General features: G+C 59.1%; 2 protein-coding genes across 3 annotated transcripts; one reads left to right on the top strand and one right to left on the bottom strand.

Annotated features, from left to right (window-relative positions):
* Positions 1 to 23: 23 nt before the first annotated feature.
* On the top strand, positions 24 to 8,703 carry PLEKHN1 (pleckstrin homology domain containing N1). Of its 2 annotated transcripts, XM_044236873.1 has the most exons (16): positions 24 to 937; positions 1,036 to 1,135; positions 3,692 to 3,838; positions 3,932 to 4,012; positions 4,135 to 4,207; positions 4,531 to 4,658; positions 4,740 to 4,871; positions 5,110 to 5,190; positions 5,965 to 6,040; positions 6,164 to 6,303; positions 6,441 to 6,590; positions 6,784 to 6,924; positions 7,087 to 7,227; positions 7,390 to 7,626; positions 7,880 to 7,928; positions 8,013 to 8,703. In XM_044236873.1, the coding sequence occupies exons 1-16, from the start codon at positions 855 to 857 to the stop codon at positions 8,126 to 8,128; spliced, it is 1,875 nt and encodes a 624-aa protein (XP_044092808.1). In that variant the 5' UTR covers positions 24 to 854; the 3' UTR covers positions 8,129 to 8,703. The 2 variants fall into 2 exon arrangements, with proteins under 2 accessions (XP_044092808.1, XP_044092807.1); XM_044236872.1 differs by having other exon boundaries at positions 4,531 to 4,871.
* A 966-nt stretch (positions 8,704 to 9,669) lies between these two features.
* On the bottom strand, positions 9,670 to 12,657 carry PERM1 (PPARGC1 and ESRR induced regulator, muscle 1). Its single transcript, XM_044236256.1, has 3 exons — positions 10,656 to 12,657; positions 10,019 to 10,144; positions 9,670 to 9,761 (listed from the first exon to the last, which is right to left on the bottom strand). The coding sequence occupies exons 1-3, from the start codon at positions 12,655 to 12,657 to the stop codon at positions 9,670 to 9,672; spliced, it is 2,220 nt and encodes a 739-aa protein (XP_044092191.1).
* Positions 12,658 to 22,918: the final 10,261 nt, after the last annotated feature.

Genomic DNA, 22,918 nt, shown 5'->3' on the forward strand with positions numbered 1-22,918 from the left:
GGGGACAGGTGTGCAGCTGGGCTGAGGCTCTGCTTTGGTATCTGAGTCCTTCAAGGCAACATCTTCACGCCCAGGTGGGTCAGGGATGTGATATCGTGCATGGGCACCCAACTAGGCATATGGTTCCCAGTCAGCCTGGCCCTGAGAGGCCCTCATGGTCCCATCTCATCCCAGGCTCTGGGGAGAGAGGCATGCACGGTACTAACCCTACCGTACCGCACCGTGATGGCCCTGGGTGCACCCAGGAGGTTTGTGGCCTCCTTCTTGGACTTGGGCCTGGGGTGAGGTTTGGGCTGGAGTGGGAGGGTTTGGGGGAGGGTCATGGCTTCCCCTTGCCCGAAGTCACAAACTCCTGTTTCAGCAGCTGAGAACAATTACACGCCCCCTTACAGTCAGTGTGACTCAGAATGTGGCCTTTAGGTGGAAACGGGATGTGTGCTCTCCATGGGGAGGGGTGGTATTGGGGAGAGGGAGCCCTGGGCTCACAGAGCCCCAACCGCAGGCAACCCGGCCTGAGTGTGGGCAGACCAAGTATTCACAAACCAGGCTTCCGAAGCTCCTCCCATACAGACTGAGGCCGGGATGCGTGCTCCCGGCTGGGCCAGGGGAGAAGACCCCTCCCCACCAGCCCCCCAACTCCAGCCTGGCCTGCCGGTGTTGAGGACCCAGGTCAGAGTACCGAAAGCCTTGGGCCTAGGTCGGGGCTGGGTCCCTCCCAGAAAGGCTCCACCCTCATCCGGCCCTTAGGCTAGGGGCAAGACTTCCCAGAGCTCCGCCTGGGAGGCGGGACCGGAGGCTCCGTACGGAGGGACCCGGTCGACCTGCTCCACTCGGTCCCGCCAGCACCGCCGCCCATGGGGAACAACCACTGCGTCCCTCAGGCCCCTAGGAGGCTCCGGGCCTCCTTCTCCAGAAAGCCCTCGCTGAAGGGAAATAGGTGAGGGGTGTGGAGCACAGCCTTGGTCTCCAGATCACAGGGGGTCCCTCAGGCTGCCCCGGGGGCCAGGCTGTGAGCCCCCCTTCCCTTGTCCCCAGAGAGGATGGTGCAAGGAAGCTGGCCGGCCTGCTTGGCACCGAGGCGGGTCCCGACCTGGACGCCACCGCTGACAGGATCTTCTACTACATCCCTGGGCCGGTGAGCAGGCGGGTGGCGCGTCCCAGCTCACAGGGTGCGGCGGTGGCGGTCTCTGTTGCACTGCGTGTACCTGTCCTAGCGTTCTGGGGCCCAGGGTCTTCCCTGTCAGCCTGGGGGGAGTCAGTCCAGAACCAAGTGAGGAAGGAGACACCGCCCCGCCCTGGGGAGCTCACCTGGCGGAAAGCCTGAGCAGAGAGCGAAACCGAGACACTGAGTCAGTGGGGCGGGCCGCGGCCGGGGGCGGGCCGTCCCCAAGTCTCTGCACGGAGGGGGCGCCGTGACCAGGCTCTCCACCCAGAGCCTTACCTGGGGTGTCCACCCACTGCCCCCCGCCAACTTGGGGGCCGGACAGCGAGGTGGACCGGCATGTCTGTCGCTGCGCGGGCATGGGGTTGTGTCGGTGCGGCTGCCGGCACTCGGCGAGAGTGAGGGGCTCCAGGTGTCTGCTGAGCCAGCCTCTCTCCTGCTTCAGGCTTCAGTCTCTCCCGGGCTGTCTCGGCACCCAGCCCTGCCTCATTCCATAGCAGCCCACCGTGCTAACCCTACCAAGGCCACACAGCAAGGACACGGCTCCTGCATGCTAGGCCACCTCTGAGCTGAATACTGCCCCCCTCACCCTGCGCAGCTCCTGGGGAGCTAAGGGTTAGCCGAGAGGGGAGAGACACCCAGCCCTTTACCGTAACCTGCATAGCTTCGGGTATGGTAGGAGGCTCTGCTATGTGCAAAAGCCCCAGAATGCGAGGGAAATGATACCCCAAAATCTAACCCCAGGCCAGAGAAGGAGGAACGTTTGTCATTCTGGGTCAGGGCTCCAGCCCTGCACTCTTCTCCTCACAGTGTTCTTTCGAGGCCCAGTAACTGGTGCTTCCAGAGCCTGCATTTCGAGCTTGTCCCCATCAAGCTGGGAAGCCCAGGCTTGTCCCCTTTCCTGCCCTCTGAGGTCCCAGGGCCCCATGCAGGCAAGTGTGGGCTTGAGAAACCATGCTGCCTCCGGGAGGTGGACAGGCGATTCTGTCCAGGGTCTGGCCGGGCCGCGATAGAGCTCCATGTGACTGCATCGCGCACCTTGACTCGGTCCAAGCCCAGGACACGTCAGAAGCCCAGACATCTCAGAATCCCGTGAGATGTGGTGGCCCTGGTGGTCCTCTCTTGCAACCATAATAGCAGGAGAGGGGAGCAGGCCTGTTGAACCTGGGAGCTGGGGCTGGGGGAGGAGCCACCTCTTAGGCCCTCCCCCGTAGGGGGTTCTGCACCCCCCAAGGCTCTGAGCTGACTCCTCCCTAGCCCCTAAGGCTGAGCCTGGGCCGCTGCTATTCGTGGCCTATTTTTCATGGGTCCCATCCCTGCGTTGTTCCGCACAATGGGTGTGGATACAGGAGGCCCCACCCAGAGGGAAGGAGGCCTCACATTCCTGGGCTTGCCCAAGGGGCAGCTTAGCTTGGCCAGGGCTCAAAGCCCTCAAGGCAGCCTCTGCCAGCTCCCAAATAGAGCATGGCTCCTCCCCAACTCACCCCTGAGCCCCTAGACTTCAGCCCTTCTAGCCAGGGTGTCAGGTCAGTGCCCATCTCTGTCTGACTTCCAATCGGATGACGGAGCCCCCAGTTAGAGAGGGCTCTCTGTGTGGCAGGACTGGCCAAGTGTTTGTGCCCCGACACAGACAAGCGGGGAGCCCCCAGCACGTCTCGGGCCTGGCCTACTTCTAGGGATACAGCAGTGGGCAAAACAGACAAAGACCCTCTTCTCTTGGTGTTCCCATCCGCATGACAGAACCAGAAGATAAGACGGGTGGAAGACTTGGTAAGCCCAGATGCGGCTGGTGTTGAGAAGAAAAAGGAAGAACGGTGTGCAGAGGGTCGGGGAAGGCTACAGTGTGAGGTTACCAGACGGGACCTCACGGAGACGGGACACCTGAGCCAAGTCCTAATGGGTGGGGGGGCTAGCAAGTGTCGCGTCAGCCTGTGCCTGATGTGGGAGAAGAGGACAAAGGGAGGGGGCAGATCAAAGAGGACCCCGTGCGCCAGTGCCGGGACCTCGGCCTTCTCTGTGGCAGAAGCCCCCGTCCCGCTGCAGCGCGGCCGCCGTCAGCACACGCGCCAGGGCCGGTGGGACGCATCTGTTCCCAGCGGCCCGTTGACTGACTGACTGCTGCTGCTTGCAGTGGCCGTGGGGAGCGTTTGCGCAGAACCCTCCCCGGAGCCAGGCAGTCAACACTGGAGGCCCAGAGGGGGTTTGCGCGTCGGCTCCCTCAGACACAACCCGTCTGGGGAGGCCGAATAATCAAGACGAAGGTGCACAGGTTAGGAAATATCAGAAATCAGGGTCGAATGTCCACGGAGCGCGGACCTCACGGTCTCTCCACCAGACCACGTGATGTCACGCGTGTTTGCTGCCCCTAGTTCCATACTAAGAGGCCGTGAGCGTGCGTCAGGCTTCTGTACCGGGGAGTGGTGGTGTGTGTGTGTTGCTCACCTTGGCATCATGTACCCGCGGGCGTGGGCATGCGTGGGGCAGCTGGCCCCAGGTCAGGCCGCCTCCCCTGAGCTCTGCTCCCCACAGGACCTCCGGGGCCTGGAGAGCCAGCCCGAAAACCTAGAGCAGCCGTTCCTGAGTGTGTTCAAGAAGGGGCGGCGGAGGGTGCCTGTGAGGGATCTGGGCAAGGTTGTGCACTACGCCAAGGTCCAGCTACGATTCCAACACAGCCAGGTGGGGCCAGGCCGGGCCGAGTGGGGGGTGCTCGGGTACCAGCCTGGGGCCTGTCTCCCAGCCCCTCAGACCAGCAGCCCTGCTCTCCCCTAGGACATCAGCGACTGCTATCTGGAGCTGTTCCCCTCCTACCTCTACTTCCAGGCCCATGGTTCCAAAGGACTCACCTTCCAGGTGAGGGGAAATAGGCAAAGGGGGAAGGCCAGGGGTAGAGGGAGAGAGCAGCCTCTTGGGAGGTGGGGAACCATATGCACTGGGGTCCCCGAGCCCTCCGCTCCCTCCATGTGCTCTGGCAGGGGCTGTTACCACTGATGGAACTGAGTGTCTGCCCGCTTGAGGGGTCCAGAGAGCACGCCTTCCAGATCACAGGTGTGTGAGGGGCGTGATTGGACCTGGCCCCCAGGAGGGGCCTCTAGCTGGGGCTGCTCAGCAATCTCGAGCTCTGGCTGAGCTTCTGAACCTGGAGGGACCCTGAGCGCATGGGGGGATCCTGGCTTTTCCTCCAGTGGGTGTTTGCCAAGCTGGGCTGCAGGACAGTGGGGCAGGGGACATCCAGAGCCTGTTGGAGGCCAGTGGTCCAGGATGGTGCCACAGGCTCCCCCTGTCCCAGGCCCTGTGGTGCCCGGGGAACCCTTGGATCAGGCCTTTCCTATGAGCTGCTGGCCCAGCCCACTCCCCACCTCTACCCCCAGGCCCGCTGCCCGCTCCTCTTCATGTGCTCTGCCCCAGCCAGGCCGAGCTGGGCCACTGGCTGTACCACCTGGAAAAGCAGATAGCCCTTGTGCGAGGGCCACAGCTCTGCCACTCGGCGCCCCTGCAGGTCAGTGCTGGGGACCCCCAGGACGCTTTCCTCTCCCCTCTGTGCCCACGCTCTCTGCTGCTCCTGACCCCCCTTCACCAGGGCCCCCCCGAGGGTGAGCTGCCCTGGACTCTGCAGCGCAGGCTGATCCGGCTCCGGGCAGCATCTGGACATCGGACGGCGGGCACCGCCGTCTGCGCTTCGAGGGTCAAACTACAGCATCTGCCCTCGCAGGTATGTGGTGGGGGGGGTGCGCAGGGGTGGGAGGAGGTGGGGGCCGAGGGGTGGGAGTGGGGTGAGATCATGGGGACACGTGGCTGAGGACACGGAGGCACAGGGTGGGGGAGAGGAGGTGGGGGAGGCACAGGAGAGAGGGTGTGGGTGGAGATGAGGGAAGGCTTCAGGAGGTCAGTGGGGCCAGGGCCTCGCACACACAGGTCCCGCCCCCACCCCGCCCCTGACCTCCTCACAGGAGCAATGGGACCGGCTCCTGGTCCTGTACCCGACATCCCTGGCTATCTTCTCCGAAGAGGCAGAGGGGCTTTGTTTTAAGGTGGGTCCCTCCCGGCTGAGGACGGGCCCGGGAGACACCCTGTGTGTGGGGGTGGGAGAGGGCAGCAGCTCAGGAGGAACCTGTATTTCGGGGCCTGTTGGGACAGAGTGTGCTGGCCCCACCCACCCGGCCTGCTGCCCTGGTCAGTCTGGTCTCAGCGGTGGTGTGGCCACGGAGGCGTCCCTGCCCGAGCACCCCTTATCACCCTGGAGCGCTGGCCACCCGCAGCCTGGGGCCGGCATGGGGCAGAACCACTCCAGGGGACACTCTTGTGCCAGGCCCCAGCATGCCTGAGGGGGCCTGTACCTCTGAGTGGCCACTTTCCTGGGGTCTGGGGGCGCGTGTGTGCATGCGTCTGTGGGACGGTCCTCTGGGGCTGGGGTGTGTCTGTCGTGGGCACCACAGTTAGCTTCCGCTCTGGGGGTGATCATGGCCCTCGGTCACTGAGGAAAATGCAGGGGTCTTCCCCATGATCCCCCCCAACCTACCCCCAGTCCTAGTAGGTGACCCAGGGAACCAGTCCCCAGAGGCATCTGTCTGTGCCTGCCACGGGCCAGTGAAGCCCCACCCAGAGTCCAGGCGCACAGAGATCCCTCACGCCAGTCCGGGAGGGCAGACCTCCCTCAGGGATGCGGCTCAGCCCTGTCCTGCCCTCTGCCTAACCGTCTGAGGGCCCAGGCCAGCTCTGCAGGGTGAGACAGAAGTAGGGGCCCAGGCAGAGGCCCAGAGTTCACCCCCCAGGCTCCAGCCCCACCTTCCGCCACTGCCCCGCAGGGGGAGCTGCCCCTCAGTACCGTCCACATCAACCTGGAGGAGCAGGAGAAGCGGATCCGTTCTTTCCTGATCGAAGGTGGGCGGAGGCTTGGCCCGGGAGGGAGGGCAGGAGCCTGCTGGGTACCCCAGCTCCCCGCCGGGGCCTTGCAGGGGCCTGGCTCCCTGCCGGCCGGCACCCCTCACGGAGTCTGTGTGTCAGGCCCGCTCATCAACACCATTCGTGTGCTGTGTGCCAGCTATGAGGACTACAGCCACTGGCTGCTCTGTCTGCAGACCGTCTCGGCCCGGGCTGGAGGCGCCCCGCCGGCTGGCCTCCCGGGGCTGTGGGGGTCCACACAGGTGAGGGGTCCACAGGAGGAGATGCTGCCCCCACGCCTCACGTTCTGGGCTAAAGCGTAGGTCTAGGGCGTGGCTGGTTAGGGAGAGGGGTCCTGCCCTCTGTCTCACCTCCCCGCTCCCTGCCGCCTGCTGGCCAGGTCATGGGTGGCGGCCGAGGCTCCCTCTCCTCGGACGGACGAACCAGCTGGGACTCGGGGTGCCCCGCGCCCCCCTCCACCCACACCAGCCGCTCTCTCCCTGAGTCGTCAGTGCCGCCCACCACAGGCTGCCCTGCCCAGCCTGTGCCTGTGAGTATCAGGAGGTGAGGAGGGGTAAGCCGAGGACAAGCACAGGAGGCCATGTGGACAGTTTGTGTGCGACAACGTGGGTCCCCATGGCACTCCACCCCAGGCAGGACCTGGAGGGAACTTTGTGCAGCCTCAGAGGACTGAGTGGGTGAGGGCCCTTGGGAACCTTCTGGAAGGTCTTTGGTCCCTGCAGGACCAGGCCGACCCTGGCCGCACCAGCACCCGCAGGCAGAGGGCCGAGCTGAGACGGAGCAGCTGCAGTCGGTCACCCAGGAGTGAGGCCCGGACCGAGGAGCCCAGCCTGGCCACCTCGCTGTACTTGGACCTGACCAAGGTGGGCCCGGCACACTGACCCAGTTCCCCCTCCCACCCTCCGCCTCCCTGGCCTCCATCTCTTAGGCCGAGATGGTCCTGGAGCCACCTAGAGACCTTGCACAGAGAAGGGAGGGCTCAGGCCACCTCCAGCTCCGAGAAACCTGCGTCTTCTTGCCTGCAGCTGAGCAGGCAGAGCCTAGAGGACAACCCTGAGGCCCCAGACCACTCTCTGAAGACCCCACACTCCCCACTCTATGCCGATCCCTACACACCACCTGCTACCTCCTATCACAAGATCACGGACGTCCAGGGCCTGGATGAGGTCAGTTCCCTGTGGATGACAGAAAGGCTCGATGTATCCACAGCCTGAGGTCTGCTCAGGCCGTGATGGGTGACCAAGGGGCTCAGGGGTGGGGGGGCAGGATACCTCAGCTCCACGGAGGTCCTGGTCCAGGGCCTCAGGTCCCCACCCCTTCCCTGGCAGTTCCTCAGCGCAGCGCAGAGCTCACTTGGACCTGAGTCCTCGAGCCCGTTCCCCTCGGTCCCTGTGTCTGTGCCTGTCTCGGGCCCCAGCTCTGGACTCTCCGGTCCCCACTTGCTCTCCAAGAAGGGAGCCCTGCAGCCCAGAGCCTCTCAGCGGCACCGAGGCTCCGTCAAGGGCCAGGGGCCACTCCCTCCAGACTCCCCACAGCATGTGAGTGGCAGCACTCACCCCTGCCGGGTAAGGGGCCCTGTGGAGGGGTGGAAACAGTGTGGGGGCTCTGGGGCCCTGGGGGAGCAGAAGAAATGGAAGCAGGAAGATAGGGCAAGCTGAGACCAAAGACAGGAAGCGGCAGGGGTAGGGGGTGGAGGCAGGAAGGGAAGCGAAGCCACCGGACAGAAGAGGGAGGGCTCAGATCTGGCAGGTTGGTGGGCTGCTCTCCAAGCCCCCTCCCCCAGGGCTCAGCTCTCACACTTGTGGTTGTGATCCCCAGGCCGCCCCTGTGCAGGAAGTCTCGCCGGACCCCCTGCCACCTCCCTCAGGTGAGTGAGGGCCCTTGTCTGTCTCTGAGGGGAGCGCTGGGTGTGGCTTCCTAAAGGCACTGGCTTCTCTGTCCTCCCCACCAGGTGGCCACCCCCCCAAGAGCTATGGCAACTTCCGGGACAATGCTTCCTCTCCCTCCCACAAGCGGTGGCCCCGAGGAGGACCTGAGCCTGGGGGGGGGCTCGTCCAGTGGATCTGACGGCTTCTGGGTGGCTGGTTCTCAGGATCACCTGCCGGCGTGGTGATCTGCCGTAGGGACTGCAGCACAGCCTGGGCCGTTCTTTGTAGGGCCACAGGCTGACCGGCATCCGGGCCCCGAACCCCACCCAGTGCTGAGTCCGTGTCTCATCCCAGCAGGCTGAAGAGAGCTCCCAACCTTCCCCGGGCTCTGGAGGGGCCCGGAGGGGGGCCGGGAGGGGCCGGGAGGGGGGGCCGGCCGGGAGGGGGGCCGCATCCTGAAGACGTGGCTGGACCCCAGATCAGAGCAGGCCTCACAGGGGACCCGGCAGCAGCCCTTCCTCCAGGGAAGCAATGAGGGAGGCCACTTGGCGCAGGCTTTACCTGCCAGTGGGAGGAGCAGCAGGTGTGAAGGTCAGAGGGCTGAGAACGTCAGGTTAGTGAGGGTCAGAGCACTGAGGTCAGAGGGCGTGACGGTAGGAGGTCAGCAAAGTGGAGACACAACCAGCAGAGGTAGAGGGCGTTCTGGGCGGGTGTCAGTGGGCTGGGGCAGGTCAGGAGAAACCAACAAGAGACTAAATAAGAAAGAAAGAGAAGGTTTTATTTGTGCTGTGTGTCCATGCGTTTTCCGCTCAGCAATCAGGAGTCCCCATCCTGGGGACCCTGTGCACAGGCCCACCTGGCACCCAGCCCTGTGGGCTCCACGGCTCTGCCACCACCGGCCTCCACCCACCTTCCTGCCCCATCTCTGACGCCTCAAAGCCTGAGGACAATCCCAAATATCTGATCCTTTTATCCGACGGCACCCTATTGTGCCTCTGCACCTCATCCAAGGTTCCCCAGAGGAGGGGCTCCAGCTTCTGCCCTACAGACCCCCACGCTGCAGGGGCTGCTGGAGCCACCGCCCGCCCCGCCCCTGCGGGGACCTGCTCGCTGTCTTCTGCTCGGGCAGGAGCCAAGGCAGCCTGGGGCTTAGGGGTCACAGAGGCCTCAGAGGCTTTCCCTTCCTCACCCCACTTGTCACCAAGGCGGAGTGTCCCTGGGACACCCCCCTCCAACCTGAAGGCCATCTAGTCTCCTCACTCTTGCCCCCTTCCCAGATTTCCAGCTGGGGCTTTGCTGCTGCTCCAACACCTTCAAGTTCCCAATGCCTTACCCTGCCTCTCCCTGCTGACTAGATAACCCAGTAAAATACAGGACACCCAGTTCAATTGGATTTCAGACAAACCACACGTAACAGTGCAAAGCATCAAATACTGCGTGTCTGAAATTCAAGTTTCACCGGCACCCTATGTTTTTATGAGATAATCCGGTCACCTTACTAACCCGCACCTACCCACCCAGCCTTCCGGAATCTCCCTCCTCCCAGGTGTGAAGCATCGCCTCGGCCTTCGCCGGTGGTTAGAACTTTGGGGGAATCCAAGGGAGCAGGACCAAGAACACTGGCTCCTTCCTGGATGCCGGAGAACACAGGGGTCAAAGGGCAAGACCTGAGGGTAGCACCTGTCCTCAGTGCCCATGGCCATTTCTCTGTCCTGTGTCTTCCTGGACCAAGTCTGGGTTCTAAGGGCTGGGGCTGGGGCCGCGGCGTCCCTTCCTCACTTGCCGGCGGAAGTAGCGGATGGCAGAGACGGTGCCGATGTTGGCCAGCAAGACTGTGAGGGAAACACAGAGCCTCCTGAGTGCCGGCTCCATTCCGGCCTGGTCACCACCGGCTACCCGCATGGCCTGGTCCTCAAAGGGCAAGAGGAGGCCAGCGGGGCGAGGGGTGGGTCAGCCATGAGAGGAGCAAGGTCACGAGAGGAACCTAGGCTTCGCCGCGCACCCGTCACCCCTGCCGGCCCAGCAAGGGAGCCTGGGCGGCCCTGGTCCTCCCCGGCCCCAGCCCGCTCCTCCCCCAGGGCCCCCAAACCTGTTTTCCAGGCATCTGGGGTGTGCAGGTCTGACGTTCTCACAGCCCAGGTGGCAAAGGCCACAAACACCAAGCACATGTCGTTCTGGCTGAGGGTCAAAGAGGGGAGAGGACCTCGGAGCCCCCCTGGGAGAGAGAAGCACACTCTGTGTTCGGGCTGCCCCCTCAGACACCTCCGTCCCAAGACACAGAGCGGCCTGGGGCATAGTTGAGTCAAGCTGGCCCGAGCGGTTGCCTCTGGGGAGCCACTTCCTGGTTTGTGACGTATCTTCCGAGGGGACTACGACATGACATCTACCGACAGCCTGACCGGGCGGCAAGGCCCGCGCCATCCCAGCATCCGCCCTGCTAGAGGCTGGGGGCAGGGCACTGCCGTCGTCGGGCCCAGATACAGAGGGATGGGCCTTGCAGACACAGATCCCCGCGCAGCTGCGGGGTCCGGCCTCGTCTGCCCACCCAGACGACGTCCTGCGACGGCCAGGAGCTGGTCCACCCTCCCCAGATCATCCCCAAGCGCCCCCCGCCGGCTCATGACTCGGGGTCCTAGCCCGCCCCTCCCCCGGGGCCCTCCTGGCTGGACTCCCTGGACGGTATGTTCCCAGGCCTGGACAGCCCATGGGGCCCACGCAACACGCACCTGCTTGCCTGACTGCCAGACTGAGCTGCTCTGCTGTGGTTGGGCTGGGCTCTGGTGGGGTGCCAGGCCCCACGCCCCAGGGCGCCAAGCTGGGGGGCTCCGTGGCCTGCACCTGGAGCAGGGCGGCCAGCTCGGGCGTGCCTCCCGGGGAGTCCTCCCCAAGGAAGTGTTCGTAGGCCTCAGGGATGGAGATGGGCACAGGGTCTCCAGGTGGAGCGGCCCGTACAGCCTCAGCTCGTGGGGGCTGGGCCACAGGGTGGCTCCCCCCGTGCCCGGGCCTCTGGGCTCCGCGGTCCTGGAAGAAGAATTCACACACGTCTGGCCACCGTGCTTCACACAGGGCCTGGTCGGCTTCTGCCGCCTCCTCAGCACCTTCATCCTCCTCCTCGATGGTGTCACAGAAGAAGAACTCGTAGGCCTCTGGGAGGGTCACTGCAAAGCTGCTCCCAGGCCTGGGCCCCACCGAAGCGGAGGGGGAAGGGGGAGGCAGGTGTTTGAGGATCCGAGGCTGCGGAGACCGGGGCCCAACTGCCATGGCGTCCCAGCCTCCAGGCCCCCCTCGGCCCCCCGTGGCTGTCCTGGGGGATGAGGGCCGGGCTACGGCTGGCGACGGGGGTCCTGAGGTCTCTCCTGAGCCTGGTCCCTCAGGGCTGGGCACAGCCATGGAAAACCGCACTTTCTTCTTCCTGGGGGCTTGGACCCGGCCTAGTGGGGGCTCCCCTGAGTGATGTCCAGGGGCACCTGCTGAGGGCTCCTCTCTGGGTTTCTCCTGGTGTCCTCCTGGAGACCCAAGAGGGCTCAATTGTGGCGTGGCCGCTAGGCCAACCTCCACCTTCACCACATCAGGCCCGGCCGGGGAAGTGGGGACAGCTGCCGACACGCCCATGTCAGGCTGGGCCTTGGACACAAGGTGAGGCAGCAGAGCAGGTGTGGACAAATCCACCTCCTGCTTGACCACTGGGTCCAGCACAGGCAGGTCCATGTCCAGTCTAGACTTGGAGGCAAGTGTAGACAGAGGCATGTCGGGCTGAAGCTTGGAGGCAGGTGTAGACAGAGGCACATCTGACTCAGCCATTGAAATATCTGGACGAGCGGCCCGGGCAGGTGTGGACGTGGTGTGTAGCTCAGCTCCTGGGGCCATTCTCAGGAGCTCTGTACCTTCCTCAGTTGCAGGAACAGGTGTCGGCAGATCCGGATCTGTTCCTTGCAGGGTCACCTGTGCAGGGGCTCCCGCAGACTCCGGACCGCTTTCTCCCTGCCCAGTTCCTGCGGTCTGCTCCGCTGCCCCAGCCGGGAGACCCTGCCCCCCGGACGCAGCCAGGCCAAGGCGCTCCTTGGGCCTGACCTCAGCAGGCAGCGGGGAACCCTGCTGGGGGGCAGCCGAGCCGGGGGTGCTCAGGCACCCGCCCCCCTTGGCCCCGGCGGCGCGCCTCTTCTTTCGGCTAGGGCTGCGTGCCGGGGCTCCGGGACTGCCAGGGGGCCTCTGGGGAGCTGGGGTGCAGCCAGGAGGCTCAGAGTTCTGGGGAGGCCCACCAGGGGGACTAGGGGCAGGGCCCTGGGGGGCAGGCCCCTGCAGAAGCCTCTGCATCTCGCCTGGGGAAGACACCGGCCCTTGAAGCGACAAGCTCTGGCCTTGGGGGGTGGCGTCAGATCTGAGGGACAGCAGAGCTTCTGACCGTGCGGACGTGCTGGGCGTCTGCTGATCGGGCCCCGGGGCCAAGACAGGCTCACGCCAAGACCAGCTGACCAGCGGCCGGCGAGCTGCCTCGTCCTCCTCCTTGAAGCCAGGCCAGCCCCTCCCCCCAGAAGCCGGCCGCCCCTCGAGAAGGGGTGGAGGCCCCGGAGGGCTGCTGCCACTGCTGTCCCCTTGGTCAATGTCACTGGACAAGAGCTCATCCCCTGAGGCCAGGCCGGCCTGCAGGAGACCACACTCTTCCGTCGTGGCCGAAAACTCAGCCCAGTCCTGGTCACTCAGCTGGATGCTGTACTGGAAGTTTTCCATTTCAGGTCAGCAGAGGCGCCGGGGTGGCAGAGCTGGAGGCCGGGCGGGGTCCTCGTGGGCCCAGGTCCCGGGCACCGGCCGCTCGCTGCGGCGCCCCCTGCCTCCTTGGCTCGGGGGCCAGCACCCCATCTGCTTCCTGAAAGAAAACCAAAGGGGAAGCCTGAGGAGCTGAGCAGCTGTCAGAACCGGCCCCTCCTCCAAGTCCGAAAACCCGTTAACTCCCGATTTCCCAGCCGACCCAAAGGATAACCTTGTGGTGTGCCGGTTCCTAGAATCAAACGTGGCTCTGATTAGCCAAGCGCACTAACAGCATTCCTCACGTTTGAGTTTTTGTCCCCAGAAGTGGCTTTCTTTACATCTGGGAGCGTTTTCTGCTCCACTGAGTCAGCTCTACCCTCCCCAGCCCCCTCCAGACCTGCAGGTACCAAGGCCGACTGCACACAGCAGAGCCCATTTCAAGGATCACTCACTGGGGTCAGCTCACCTGGCGAGGATCAGCCCGGGTCTGTCCCAGCGCGCCTCAGGTGGCAGCTGGCCATGGAGGAGGGGCCGCAGTGCCCAGCAGGTGACCAGCCTTTGGCGATGACCTTCCACCAGCCTTGGCTGGGACAGGCTTCTGGGCTTCCACGGAGATCATCAAGGTCACACTAGTGCTGGCTAGAGCCCACTCAGGGGTCATCAGGGAGTGCCTGGCTCTGCCCCCTGCCTAGGCAGGAGGTCACAGAACAGAAATGAGGCTCCTAACCCCCAGTGGACCACATGGGCCGTCCTCCAGGTCTCTGCCCCTCACCCAGGTCTGCCCAGCTGTCAGAGAGCCCTCCTTCCGCCTCATCTCCGTGAACAGAGGTGACCCTGACTGCTTGAGAGCCCCCCTGTGTCTCAGCCTCCAATGGGAAGTGCTCTTTGGCCTTTGGCCCACTATCACCCCAGGGAGGTCACTCTGGCCAGGCCAGTGCTGACATGCAGACGCCTTGCGACCAGAGCACTGTGCCTTCCTGACCCTGAAATCTGCCCTCCTCACTGGCCCTGGGGAAGTCCCTCTCTCTGACTTTGGGACTTCTTAGCGTGGGAATGAGGGACGAATAGTGTCATACCTGGGACCCCGTGGCCAGCCTGGGCAGCGGAGCTGGTCGTCCAAGCTGCCTGTCCCAGAGCCGCACGGTGCTGGGCTCCCTGCACGGGCCCCACCCCCACTGCCAAAAATACTCCATCCCTGTGGTCACATGTCTCCTGCCCGCCCTCAGGGTCCAAGACACAAATAGATGGCATTTGAGGAGCCTCCAGCTCTGTGAGGGACGCCTTCCTGGTCGGGTCAGACAGCGGCCAGAGAATGCTGCCCGGCAATCCGTCCTGCACGGGCCTCCTTTGCCCAAGCTGAAGGCCACTCTGCACTTCATCTCTCGGCCCAGGATGACCTTTCCTCTTCAAGCGGCCCCGCCTGTTGTAAAATCTCAGCCCCCCTGCCAGCAGCTCCATCTCCCATCCCCCCACCAGCCGAGGCCCTTCTGGGCCTCAGGGCTTTGCCCTGCCACCTGTGTGGATTAGAGAGCATTGCAGAGTGGTAAGTGGGGACTCAGCACTCCAGAATGTTCCTAGAGGTCCTGTGGCGGGGGGCTGCTGCTGACTGGCGGGGAGTAGGGGAGCAAGGTCTGCACCTTTCTCCTCTGGCCTCAAGAGGCTCAATGGCCCCTTCCCCCACAGCACAGCTGGGCCGGCCAGCAGTGGGATCATTGAGGGCTCTTGGTGGCAGGAACCCCAAGGAGTATGGGCCTCGGGCCTCCACAGAGTGTTGGGAGGGTTCAGGGTGGAAAGTGGGTTACTCCCCCCAGCAACCCTCCTGACCTTGGCTCCTATAGATGGTCCCAAGAGGGAGGTGGAGTCCGACCCTCCAAGAAAGGGGGCCTGGAGCCCCCCAGCTCCCAGCTGAGCCAGTCACCAAGAGTAGGCCGGCAGGCGGGACAGGGCCTCAGAGACGGGTCTCCAGAATGACCCCTCCTGTTCCAGGCCCTCGTGAGCACTTTTCCTAAAACCTGTCTGTCCCCGGAGGGAGCACAAGGACGACTCTTTTTTCACAGCTGAGCCTGGTGGGGCACAGAGAGGGTGAGTGACTTGCGCACGACCACACAGCGGGCAAGTGGCAGACTTGGATCCCAAAGCTGCTCCTCTTGGCCGTTCTCCAGGCCAACCCGCATTCCCATCCGTACGCATTCTCTGTGACAGCCACACGTGTGGCCTCCAGGCGAGGGGACATGAAGAGGGGGCTAGACAGCGAACATCTGAACAACTGGGTCAGTCCAGTCGTTTCTGACCGCAACATCCAGCAAGAAGGAAGTACTGTGGAGGGGCGCCTGGGTGGCTCAGTGGGTTAAGCCTCTGCCTTCGGCTCGGGTCGTGGTCTCAGGGTCCTGGGATCGAGCCCCGCATCGGGCTCTCTGCTCAGCGGGGAGCCTGCTTCCTCCTCTCTCTCTGCCTGCCTCTCTGCCTCCTTGTGATCTCTGACAAATAAATAAATAAAATCTCTTAAAAAAAAGAAAAAAAAAAGAAGTTCTGTGGAGAGAAGGGGTGCCCTGGAGGGCTGCAGACCCTCTGAGAAGAGGGCCGGGGACCGAACGGTCTTTGGGTGCCCCAGTGGGTGGGAGACAGCCAGGGCCGAGGCTGTGGGGGCGATGGCGGAGGGGGCAGCTTCACAGGTGAGGGGGGCTGGGGTGCTCGGAGTCCTGGTAAACGGGTCCGCGTGTCACACACACAGGAAGGGCCCAGACGGGGAGTGCGGCGTGTGGCGGCCGCAGACCGCACCCGGGAAGGCCCTGCCTGCTGCTGTCTGCCTCGTGGCCGCCTTGCGCCAGCCGGCCTGGCCCGCAGTGAACTTAGCAAGTGGAATTGCGTCCTAAGTTCCCTCCTGTGTCTGGAAAAGGAAAAGCTTGTTTTCTTCGTATTTTGTTCTCCTGTGAGTGTCCTGTACTCCCCACAGCAAGCGCTGCACTTCTGCGTCTCTGACCCCAGCTGCGGGTCCCACGGTTTCGAGTCCGACACCATCTACCTGGAGACACAGGTGAGGCTCAGCCGCACAGGGTGCCTGTCACAAGCAGGTCCTGGGCTGCCCAAAACTCTGTCTTGGCTACAAACTTGGCTGACAAGTTTGTAGAAACCAGAGGTCCCGCGACCCCTCACCCTGGGATGCGACGAACTTCCTGGAGTGGCTCACAGAGGGCCGGGAAGCCCTTAGGTCTGCCAGTTTATCCCAAGAGGAGGTACAAAGGGTGCAGATGAGCAGCTGGGGAGAGAGAGGGCGAGGCGAGGCCTGTGGGAGGCACAGAGCTTCCTTACCCACCTCCACGCGTCCCCAACCCAGAAGCGCTCCAAGCTAGCCGAGACTTCAGGGGGGCTCCCCCACCTACGCAGGGGGGATCCTTACCTCCATTTCCACCTCTCCCCTCTCTGGAAGAGGGGGCTGGGGCTGAAAATTCCAAGCCTCTCATCCTGGCTGGGCTTTCTGAGGACCGTCCGCAGCCAAGAGCCTCCCAGAGTCCCCTCGTTAGCGCAAAGGTGGAAATGCGAGCCTGTATGTCAGTAGAGAGAGATGACGGATGACAGATGACAGAAATGGTTTAAAGAGATGGTGCAGGATTCTTACCACTTGGGAATGTCCAAGGATGTAAGAGCTCTGGGCCAGGAGTGGGGCGGAAACCACCCCCTCGCAGGCCGCCTCCTTTGAGCCTCAACGTGCTTTGGAGTCGGGCACCCCGGGGGCTGCACTGGTCAGCTTCCCGCCAAGAGTGGCCCCACGTGGGGATGTTCCCATCCCTGCATCATTTCTCTGTGGATGGAAATCTGGGTGGTTTGCACTTGGCAGCTGTTACAAATACTGAGGCTGTGAACATTCCAGAACATTTCCTTCGGAAACCCTGTGTCCTTGGTTTCGGAGGGCGCGCTTGTCCAGCGGTCTTGCCGCGCACTTGCTCAGACTGGTGGACACACTCAGGGGCCTGTGCGCTGCGCGTCCCCACCAGCGGTCCGTGTCACCTTGCCCTGGGGAGGCTGGGGAGCGGGGTGCCACGCGACAGCTTTAATTCACGTTTCCTTTGGTGCTGGCCACGGTGTTTCTTTTCCTGTGAAGGTACGTGTCTTCCTGGTGCTCCGCCACTTTTATGCGTCTTTCCCTTATCGGTTTATAGGACACATGCATTCTGGGTAAGGATTATTTACTGACGTCTGTGCAAGCAATGTCTTCCCCCTCAGTTTGGATGTCGCTGTCTTCACAGTGCCTTTTGCTAAACAGAAATTTCAAATTTTAATATAGTCCAGGTTATCAACAACCGCCTTCCGTTATCACCTTTTCTGTTCTTCGTTTTTTAAAGATTTATTTCAGGGCCACTGCGAAGCTCAGTCATTAAGCCTCTGCCTTCAGCTCAGGTCATGATCCCAGGGTCCTGGGATCGAGCCCCTTGTCGGGTTCCCTGCTCAGTGGGGAGCCTGCTTCTCCCTCTCCCACTCCCCCTGCTTGTGCTCTCTCTCTCACTGTCTCTCTCTGCCAAATAAATAAGTGAAATCTTTGGGGAAAAAATGAGTAAAAGGATTAACCCATTTTTTAAAAAAAGCTTTTATTTATTTATTTGACAGACAGAGATCACAAGCAGGCAGAGAGGCAGGCAGAGAGAGAGGAGGAAGCAGTCTTCCCGCTGAGCAGAGCCCGATGCGGGGCTCGATCCCAGGACCCTGAGATCATGACCTGAGCCGAAGGCAGATGCTTAACGACTGAGCCACCCAGGCACCCCCAATTAACCCACTTTTTAAAAAAATATTTATTTCATTTATTTATTTTAAAGACTTATGTATTTACTTGAGAGAGCAAGAGAGCAGGGGTATGGGCAGAGGGAGAGAGCCCCAGGCAGACTGTGCTGAGCGTGGAGCCTGATGCAAGGCTCGATCTCACCACCCTGAGGTCATGACCTGAGCTGGAATCAAGAGCCAGAGGCTCAACCAACGACACCGTCCCACACCCCTCACCTTCTCTGTTCTTTTAAAGAAGTCTTTGCCTGGCCCAAAGTCATGAAGATTTCATGAAGATATCCTTGCGTATTTGTTTGAAAGCTGTGTTTTCTCGCTGTTCACATTGGATCTGCAAACCCCCTGGTGTCAACTTTGCAGGGCGGAGGGGGATGGGGTCCTGTCATTCTGTCTTGCTTCCATGTGGACTCCTGGCGGGCCCAGGGCCACGCCAGGCTTGGTGGCACACGTATGTGGGCCTGTCTGTCTCCAGAGTGGGGCTCAGCAGCACAGCCCCACCCGGGCCTGGAGCCCTACAAGGGGAGACCTTCGCCAGGCTCGGGGCAAGGGCTTTCCAGCGGTCGCCCAGACTGCCCAGGGAGACGAGAACACAGAGCTTGAAGGGAGGCAGGGAGGCCAGCTGCGAGGCTGTGGGGACGGAGCAGGTGGGCTGGGGTGAGGGAGGAAGGGTCTCAGCTCAGGACACCGAGGACTGAGCTCCACCCCGAGGCTCCTCTTCCTCCTCCCCACCGGGTCACGGAGGACGCCTCTCCGGGGGCAGCAGAGGGAGGGATGTCTGCTGTAAGATGAGGAAGTCAGGGCCCGAGGATGTCTCCGGTGGTTGCTAAGTCTTGGCGGGGACCTGGGCCAGGGGAACAAGCGCCCGCACAGCTGGGCACACGCATCCTAGAGCGGAGAGCAGAGGCCCGGGCAGGAAGAGGTGCGCTGGGAGAGGCGGGTGACCGGCGAGGGCGGCCTGCTGTACCCCTGGAGGCCGCCGGAGGGCACCAGGACTCCACGGGAGGCAGAGCTCAGCCCGCCTTGCTGAGGATGGAAGTCCTCAGGGCTTTCCGGAAGCCGCGGAGTCCCCTTTGAGCCTTGACCTTGCGGCAGTAAGCACTCGAAAATCAGAGTAAGAGCCAACTTGTAAGGAGTAGCTCTAATACGCCAAGCAGCATGTTTTACACAGATGACGGGCTTTTAACTTAAAAAAAATTTTATTGAGGTATAATTTACATACAATAAAGTGCACATATTTGAATGTGAAATTTGCTAAGTTTGGACATTTGCGATGCCCAGGAAGCCGCCACCACAGTGCAGACAGCATGACCGTCTGCAGATGCCTGTGCCCTTAGTGACGCACTTAATGACCCACTCCCAAGCCAGCCATCGATGTGCATTTGGTCACTACAGCCGGGTGACGTGGTCTAGAACTTTATGTAAATGGGGTTATAAAGGATGTACTCATTTGCTAAAGAGTTCAGTATGTCTGAGTTCTGTCACACAGCATAATTTGAGATTCATCTGTTATATTGTATATACCAATAGTTCCTTTTTTTTTCAAGATTTTATTTATTTATTTGACAGAGAGAGATCACAAGCAGGCAGAGAGGCAGGCAGAGAGAGAGGAGGAAGCAGGCTCCCCGCTGAGCAGAGAGCCCGATGCGGGACTCGATCCCAGGACCCTGAGATCATGACCCGAGCCGAAGACAGAGGCTTTAACCCACTGAGCTACCCAGGCGCCCCCAATAGTTCATTTTTTAATGAAAATTTTATTTATATTTTAGAGAGAGAGGGAGAGAGCACAAGTGGGAAGAGGGGAAGAGGGAGAGAGGGAACCCCGCAGGCTCCACGCCCAGCACAGATCCCGATGCAGGGCTTTATCTCACTGAGATCAAGACCTGAGGGAAACCAGGAGTCAGACGCTCAACCCACTGAGCCACCCAGGCGCCCCTCATTGTGGTTTTGATTTAAATTTCCATGAAGACAGGGGCACCTGGATGGCTCAGTGGGTTAAAGCCTTTGCCTTCGGCTCAAGTCATGAGCCTCAACCTCAGGGTCCTGGGATAGAGCCCCGCATTGGGCTCTCTGCTTGGCATGGAGCCTGCTTCCCCCCACTCCCCTGCCTGCCTCTCTGCGTACTTGCGATCTCTCTCTCTCTCTCTGTCAAATAAATAAATAAAATCTTAAAAAATAAAATAAATTTCCACGATGACTAATGATGTTGAGTTTCTTTTCAGGTGCTTATCGGCCATCTATATATCTTTGGAGAAATGTCTGTTCTGATTTTTCACCCTTTTTTTTTAGCTGGATTATTGAGTTGAGAGTTATTTATGTTATATATATTATATATATGTCATGCAATGTTTTTCTCCTATGTCTTTCACTTTTTGTGGATAATGTACTTTGAGGCATGTTAAAATTTTTATGAAATTCAGTTTACTTGTTTTTTCTTTTGTCACCTATGTTTTTAGGATCATATCTGAAAAGGCTTTGCCTTCATCACCCAAGGCCAATTTCTTCTAAAAATTTTATAAAAGTTGTAGCTCTTCCATTTCTGTGCATCGATCTTGAGTTAACTCTTGTGTATATTGTGAGGAAGATGTGGGTGACCAGATGTCCCAGCAACATTTGCTGGAATGACTGTTCTTTCCCCATTGGACTGTCCTGGCATTTCTGTTGAAAATCAGTTAACTGTGAATATGAGGGCCTATTTTTGACCTGTCAGTTCTAGTCTACCGATCACTATGTCTAACCTCAACCTCAGACTAGTACCCACTGTCTTGATTACTGTAGCTCTGCAATGAATTTTGAAATCAGGAAGTTTAGTCCTCTAGCTTTGCTCTTTTTTTTTTTTTAAGAATTTATTTATTTGACAGACAGAGAGTGAGAGGAGAAAGCACAAGCAGGGGAAGCAGCAGAGGGAGAGGGAAGCAGTCTTCCCACTCAGCAGGGAGCCTGATGCAGGACTTCATCCCTGAGTTGCTTGAATTTCCATATGAATTTTAAAGGCAGCTTGTCAGTTTCTGCAAAAATCTTAGCTGGAATTATGGTAGAGATTGCATTGAACCTAAAGGTCAATTTAACATCTTAATGACATTTCATCTTCTGATCCATGAATGTGGGAGATCTTTTCATTTATTTAGAACTTCTTAAATATCTTTCAGTAATGCTGTGTTTATTTCAAAGTGTGGGTTTTGTACTTCTTTTATTAAATATATTCCTAAGTATTTTATTCTTTTTGGTGTTATTGTAAACGGATTTGGTTTCTTGATTTCATTTTTTTTCTTGCAATGAACACTTTAAAATATTTTATTTATTTGTCAAAGAGAGCACACAAGCAGGGAGGATGGCAGGCAGAGGGAGAAGCAGGCTCCTTACTGAGCAAGGAGCCCGATGTGGGACTCATCCTAGGATTCTGGGATCATGCCCCGAGCTGAAGGCAGAGGCTTAACCAACTGAGCCACTCAGGAGTCCCGCAATGAGCATCTTTAAAAGGCAACACTTTATTTTTTTTAATGTAAATTCTATTAATCAACACAGAGTGTATTATTGGTTTCGGAGGTAGAGGCCAGTGATCCATCCTATATAACACCCAGTGCTCATTCCATCCCGTGCCCTCTTTAATGTCTAACACCCAGTTAGCACAGCCCCTCACCCTTTAATTTCATTCTCGAATTACTGCCAGAATGTAGAAATACCACTGATTTTTAAAATATCAATCTTGTACCCTGAATCCTTACTTAACCCATCTTTAGTTTCAATAGTTTTCTTAGTAGATGTCTTTTGATTTTTTTTTTTTAAAATCCGTAAGGTCATATCATTTGACCATAGACAGTTTTACTTCTTCCTTTCCAATCTGGGTGCCTTTTATTTCGTTTCCTTGCCTAATTGGCCTGGCTAGAACTCGCTACAGTGCTGGACAGAAGCATCACAAGTAGACACCGTAGTTTTAACCCTGTATGGTAGCAGTTGAGTATGTGGCTCCTTGATGTAGTTTTCTTCAAACTTCTTTTTTTTTTTTTTTAAAGATTTTATTTATTTATTTGACAGAGCGAGATCACAAGCAGGCAGAGAGGCAGGCAGAGAGAGAGGAGGAAGCAGGCTCCCTGCTGAGCAGAGAGCCCGATGCGGGCCTCGATCCCAGGACCCTGAGATCATGACCTGAGCCGAAGGCAGCGGCTTAACCCACTGAGCCACCCAGGCACCCAGTTTTCTTCAAACTTCTAATGCTTGAGTTGCATTGAGCTTCTTGGATCCCTGGGTTTATAGTTTGCATCAAGATTGGAAAAATTCCAGTCATTATTTCTTTCAGTGTTTTCTAACTCTTCCCTCTCCTTCTGGGACTCCAGTTACACATGCTAACCCCCACTTCAGGTGATCCCATGGCTCCCTAATGCTCTTTTCTTGTCTTTCCTTCTTTAAAAAAAAAAAACAGTTTTAAAATCTGTTTCAATTTGAATGGTTTTTATTGTTATATTTGCAGTATTTTAGCTTCTTGAACACATGAAGTGTGACTTTCACAACCGTTTTAATGTCCTTGTCTACTAATCCTATTATCTGTGACATTTCTAGGGTTCCTTTGATTGATTTTTCTCCTATTATGAGTCATATTTTCCTGCTTCTTTGTATTCCTGGTTATTTTTTATTGGCTGCCAGACAACATGAATTTTAATGTGTTGGGTGCTGGGTATTTCTGTGTACCTATAAATATTTTGGGGCTTCATTCTGGGGCACAGTTGAGTTACTTGGACACAGTTTGGTCCTTTGGGGACTTGCTCATAAACTTGGTCGGGCAACACCAGCACTCACTGTAAGGCTAATTATCCCTCACCACTGGGATAAGGTCCCACCGAATACTCTACCACGTGCCCTCTGAATTATGGGCTTCTCCAGTCTGGCTGGAGGTGACCCTGGGTGAACTCATGGGATTTTTCTCTCTAATCTTTTCAGCTGGTTCTTTTCCTCGAGGAACTTCTCCCAGCATGTTCTAATCAACCTTGAGGGAGGCCCTGTACAACGCTCCGGAGCTCTCTCTCTGGCATCTCTTTTCTTGCTGACCCGAGCTGCCTGGCTCCCCATCCCCACCCACGGAAGTCTGCTCTGCTGTCTGGCTTCCCGCTGCCAGCGGCCAAGGCCTGAACAGCGGCTTCTGGCAGCCTTGGGGCAACGAGGGCTCAGGTCACTGTTTCCCGCTTCTCCGGGACCACTGTCTTCCAGGTCTGCCATTTCATATATTTTGTTCAGTTTTTTAGTTGTTTCAGGCAGGAGAGTAAATCTGGGCCTTGCTACTTCCTCTGTGGCAGAAGCAACTCACTATGCAGATTATTTTATTTAATTCCTTCAACCACAGAGCCCTGGAGATAAGCAGTATTACGAATCCTATTCTACATTTAAGATTTTGTGGCTTGCCCCAGGTCATACAACTGAGCGACAGCAGAAATCAAATGCAGTCCAGTGTGTGCTAGAAGCCTTCCCTGCAGCCCCCCTGTGC

The sequence above is a fragment of the Neovison vison genome, chromosome 2, assembly GCF_020171115.1.
Source record: "Neovison vison isolate M4711 chromosome 2, ASM_NN_V1, whole genome shotgun sequence".
NCBI lineage: Eukaryota > Metazoa > Chordata > Mammalia > Carnivora > Mustelidae > Neogale > Neogale vison.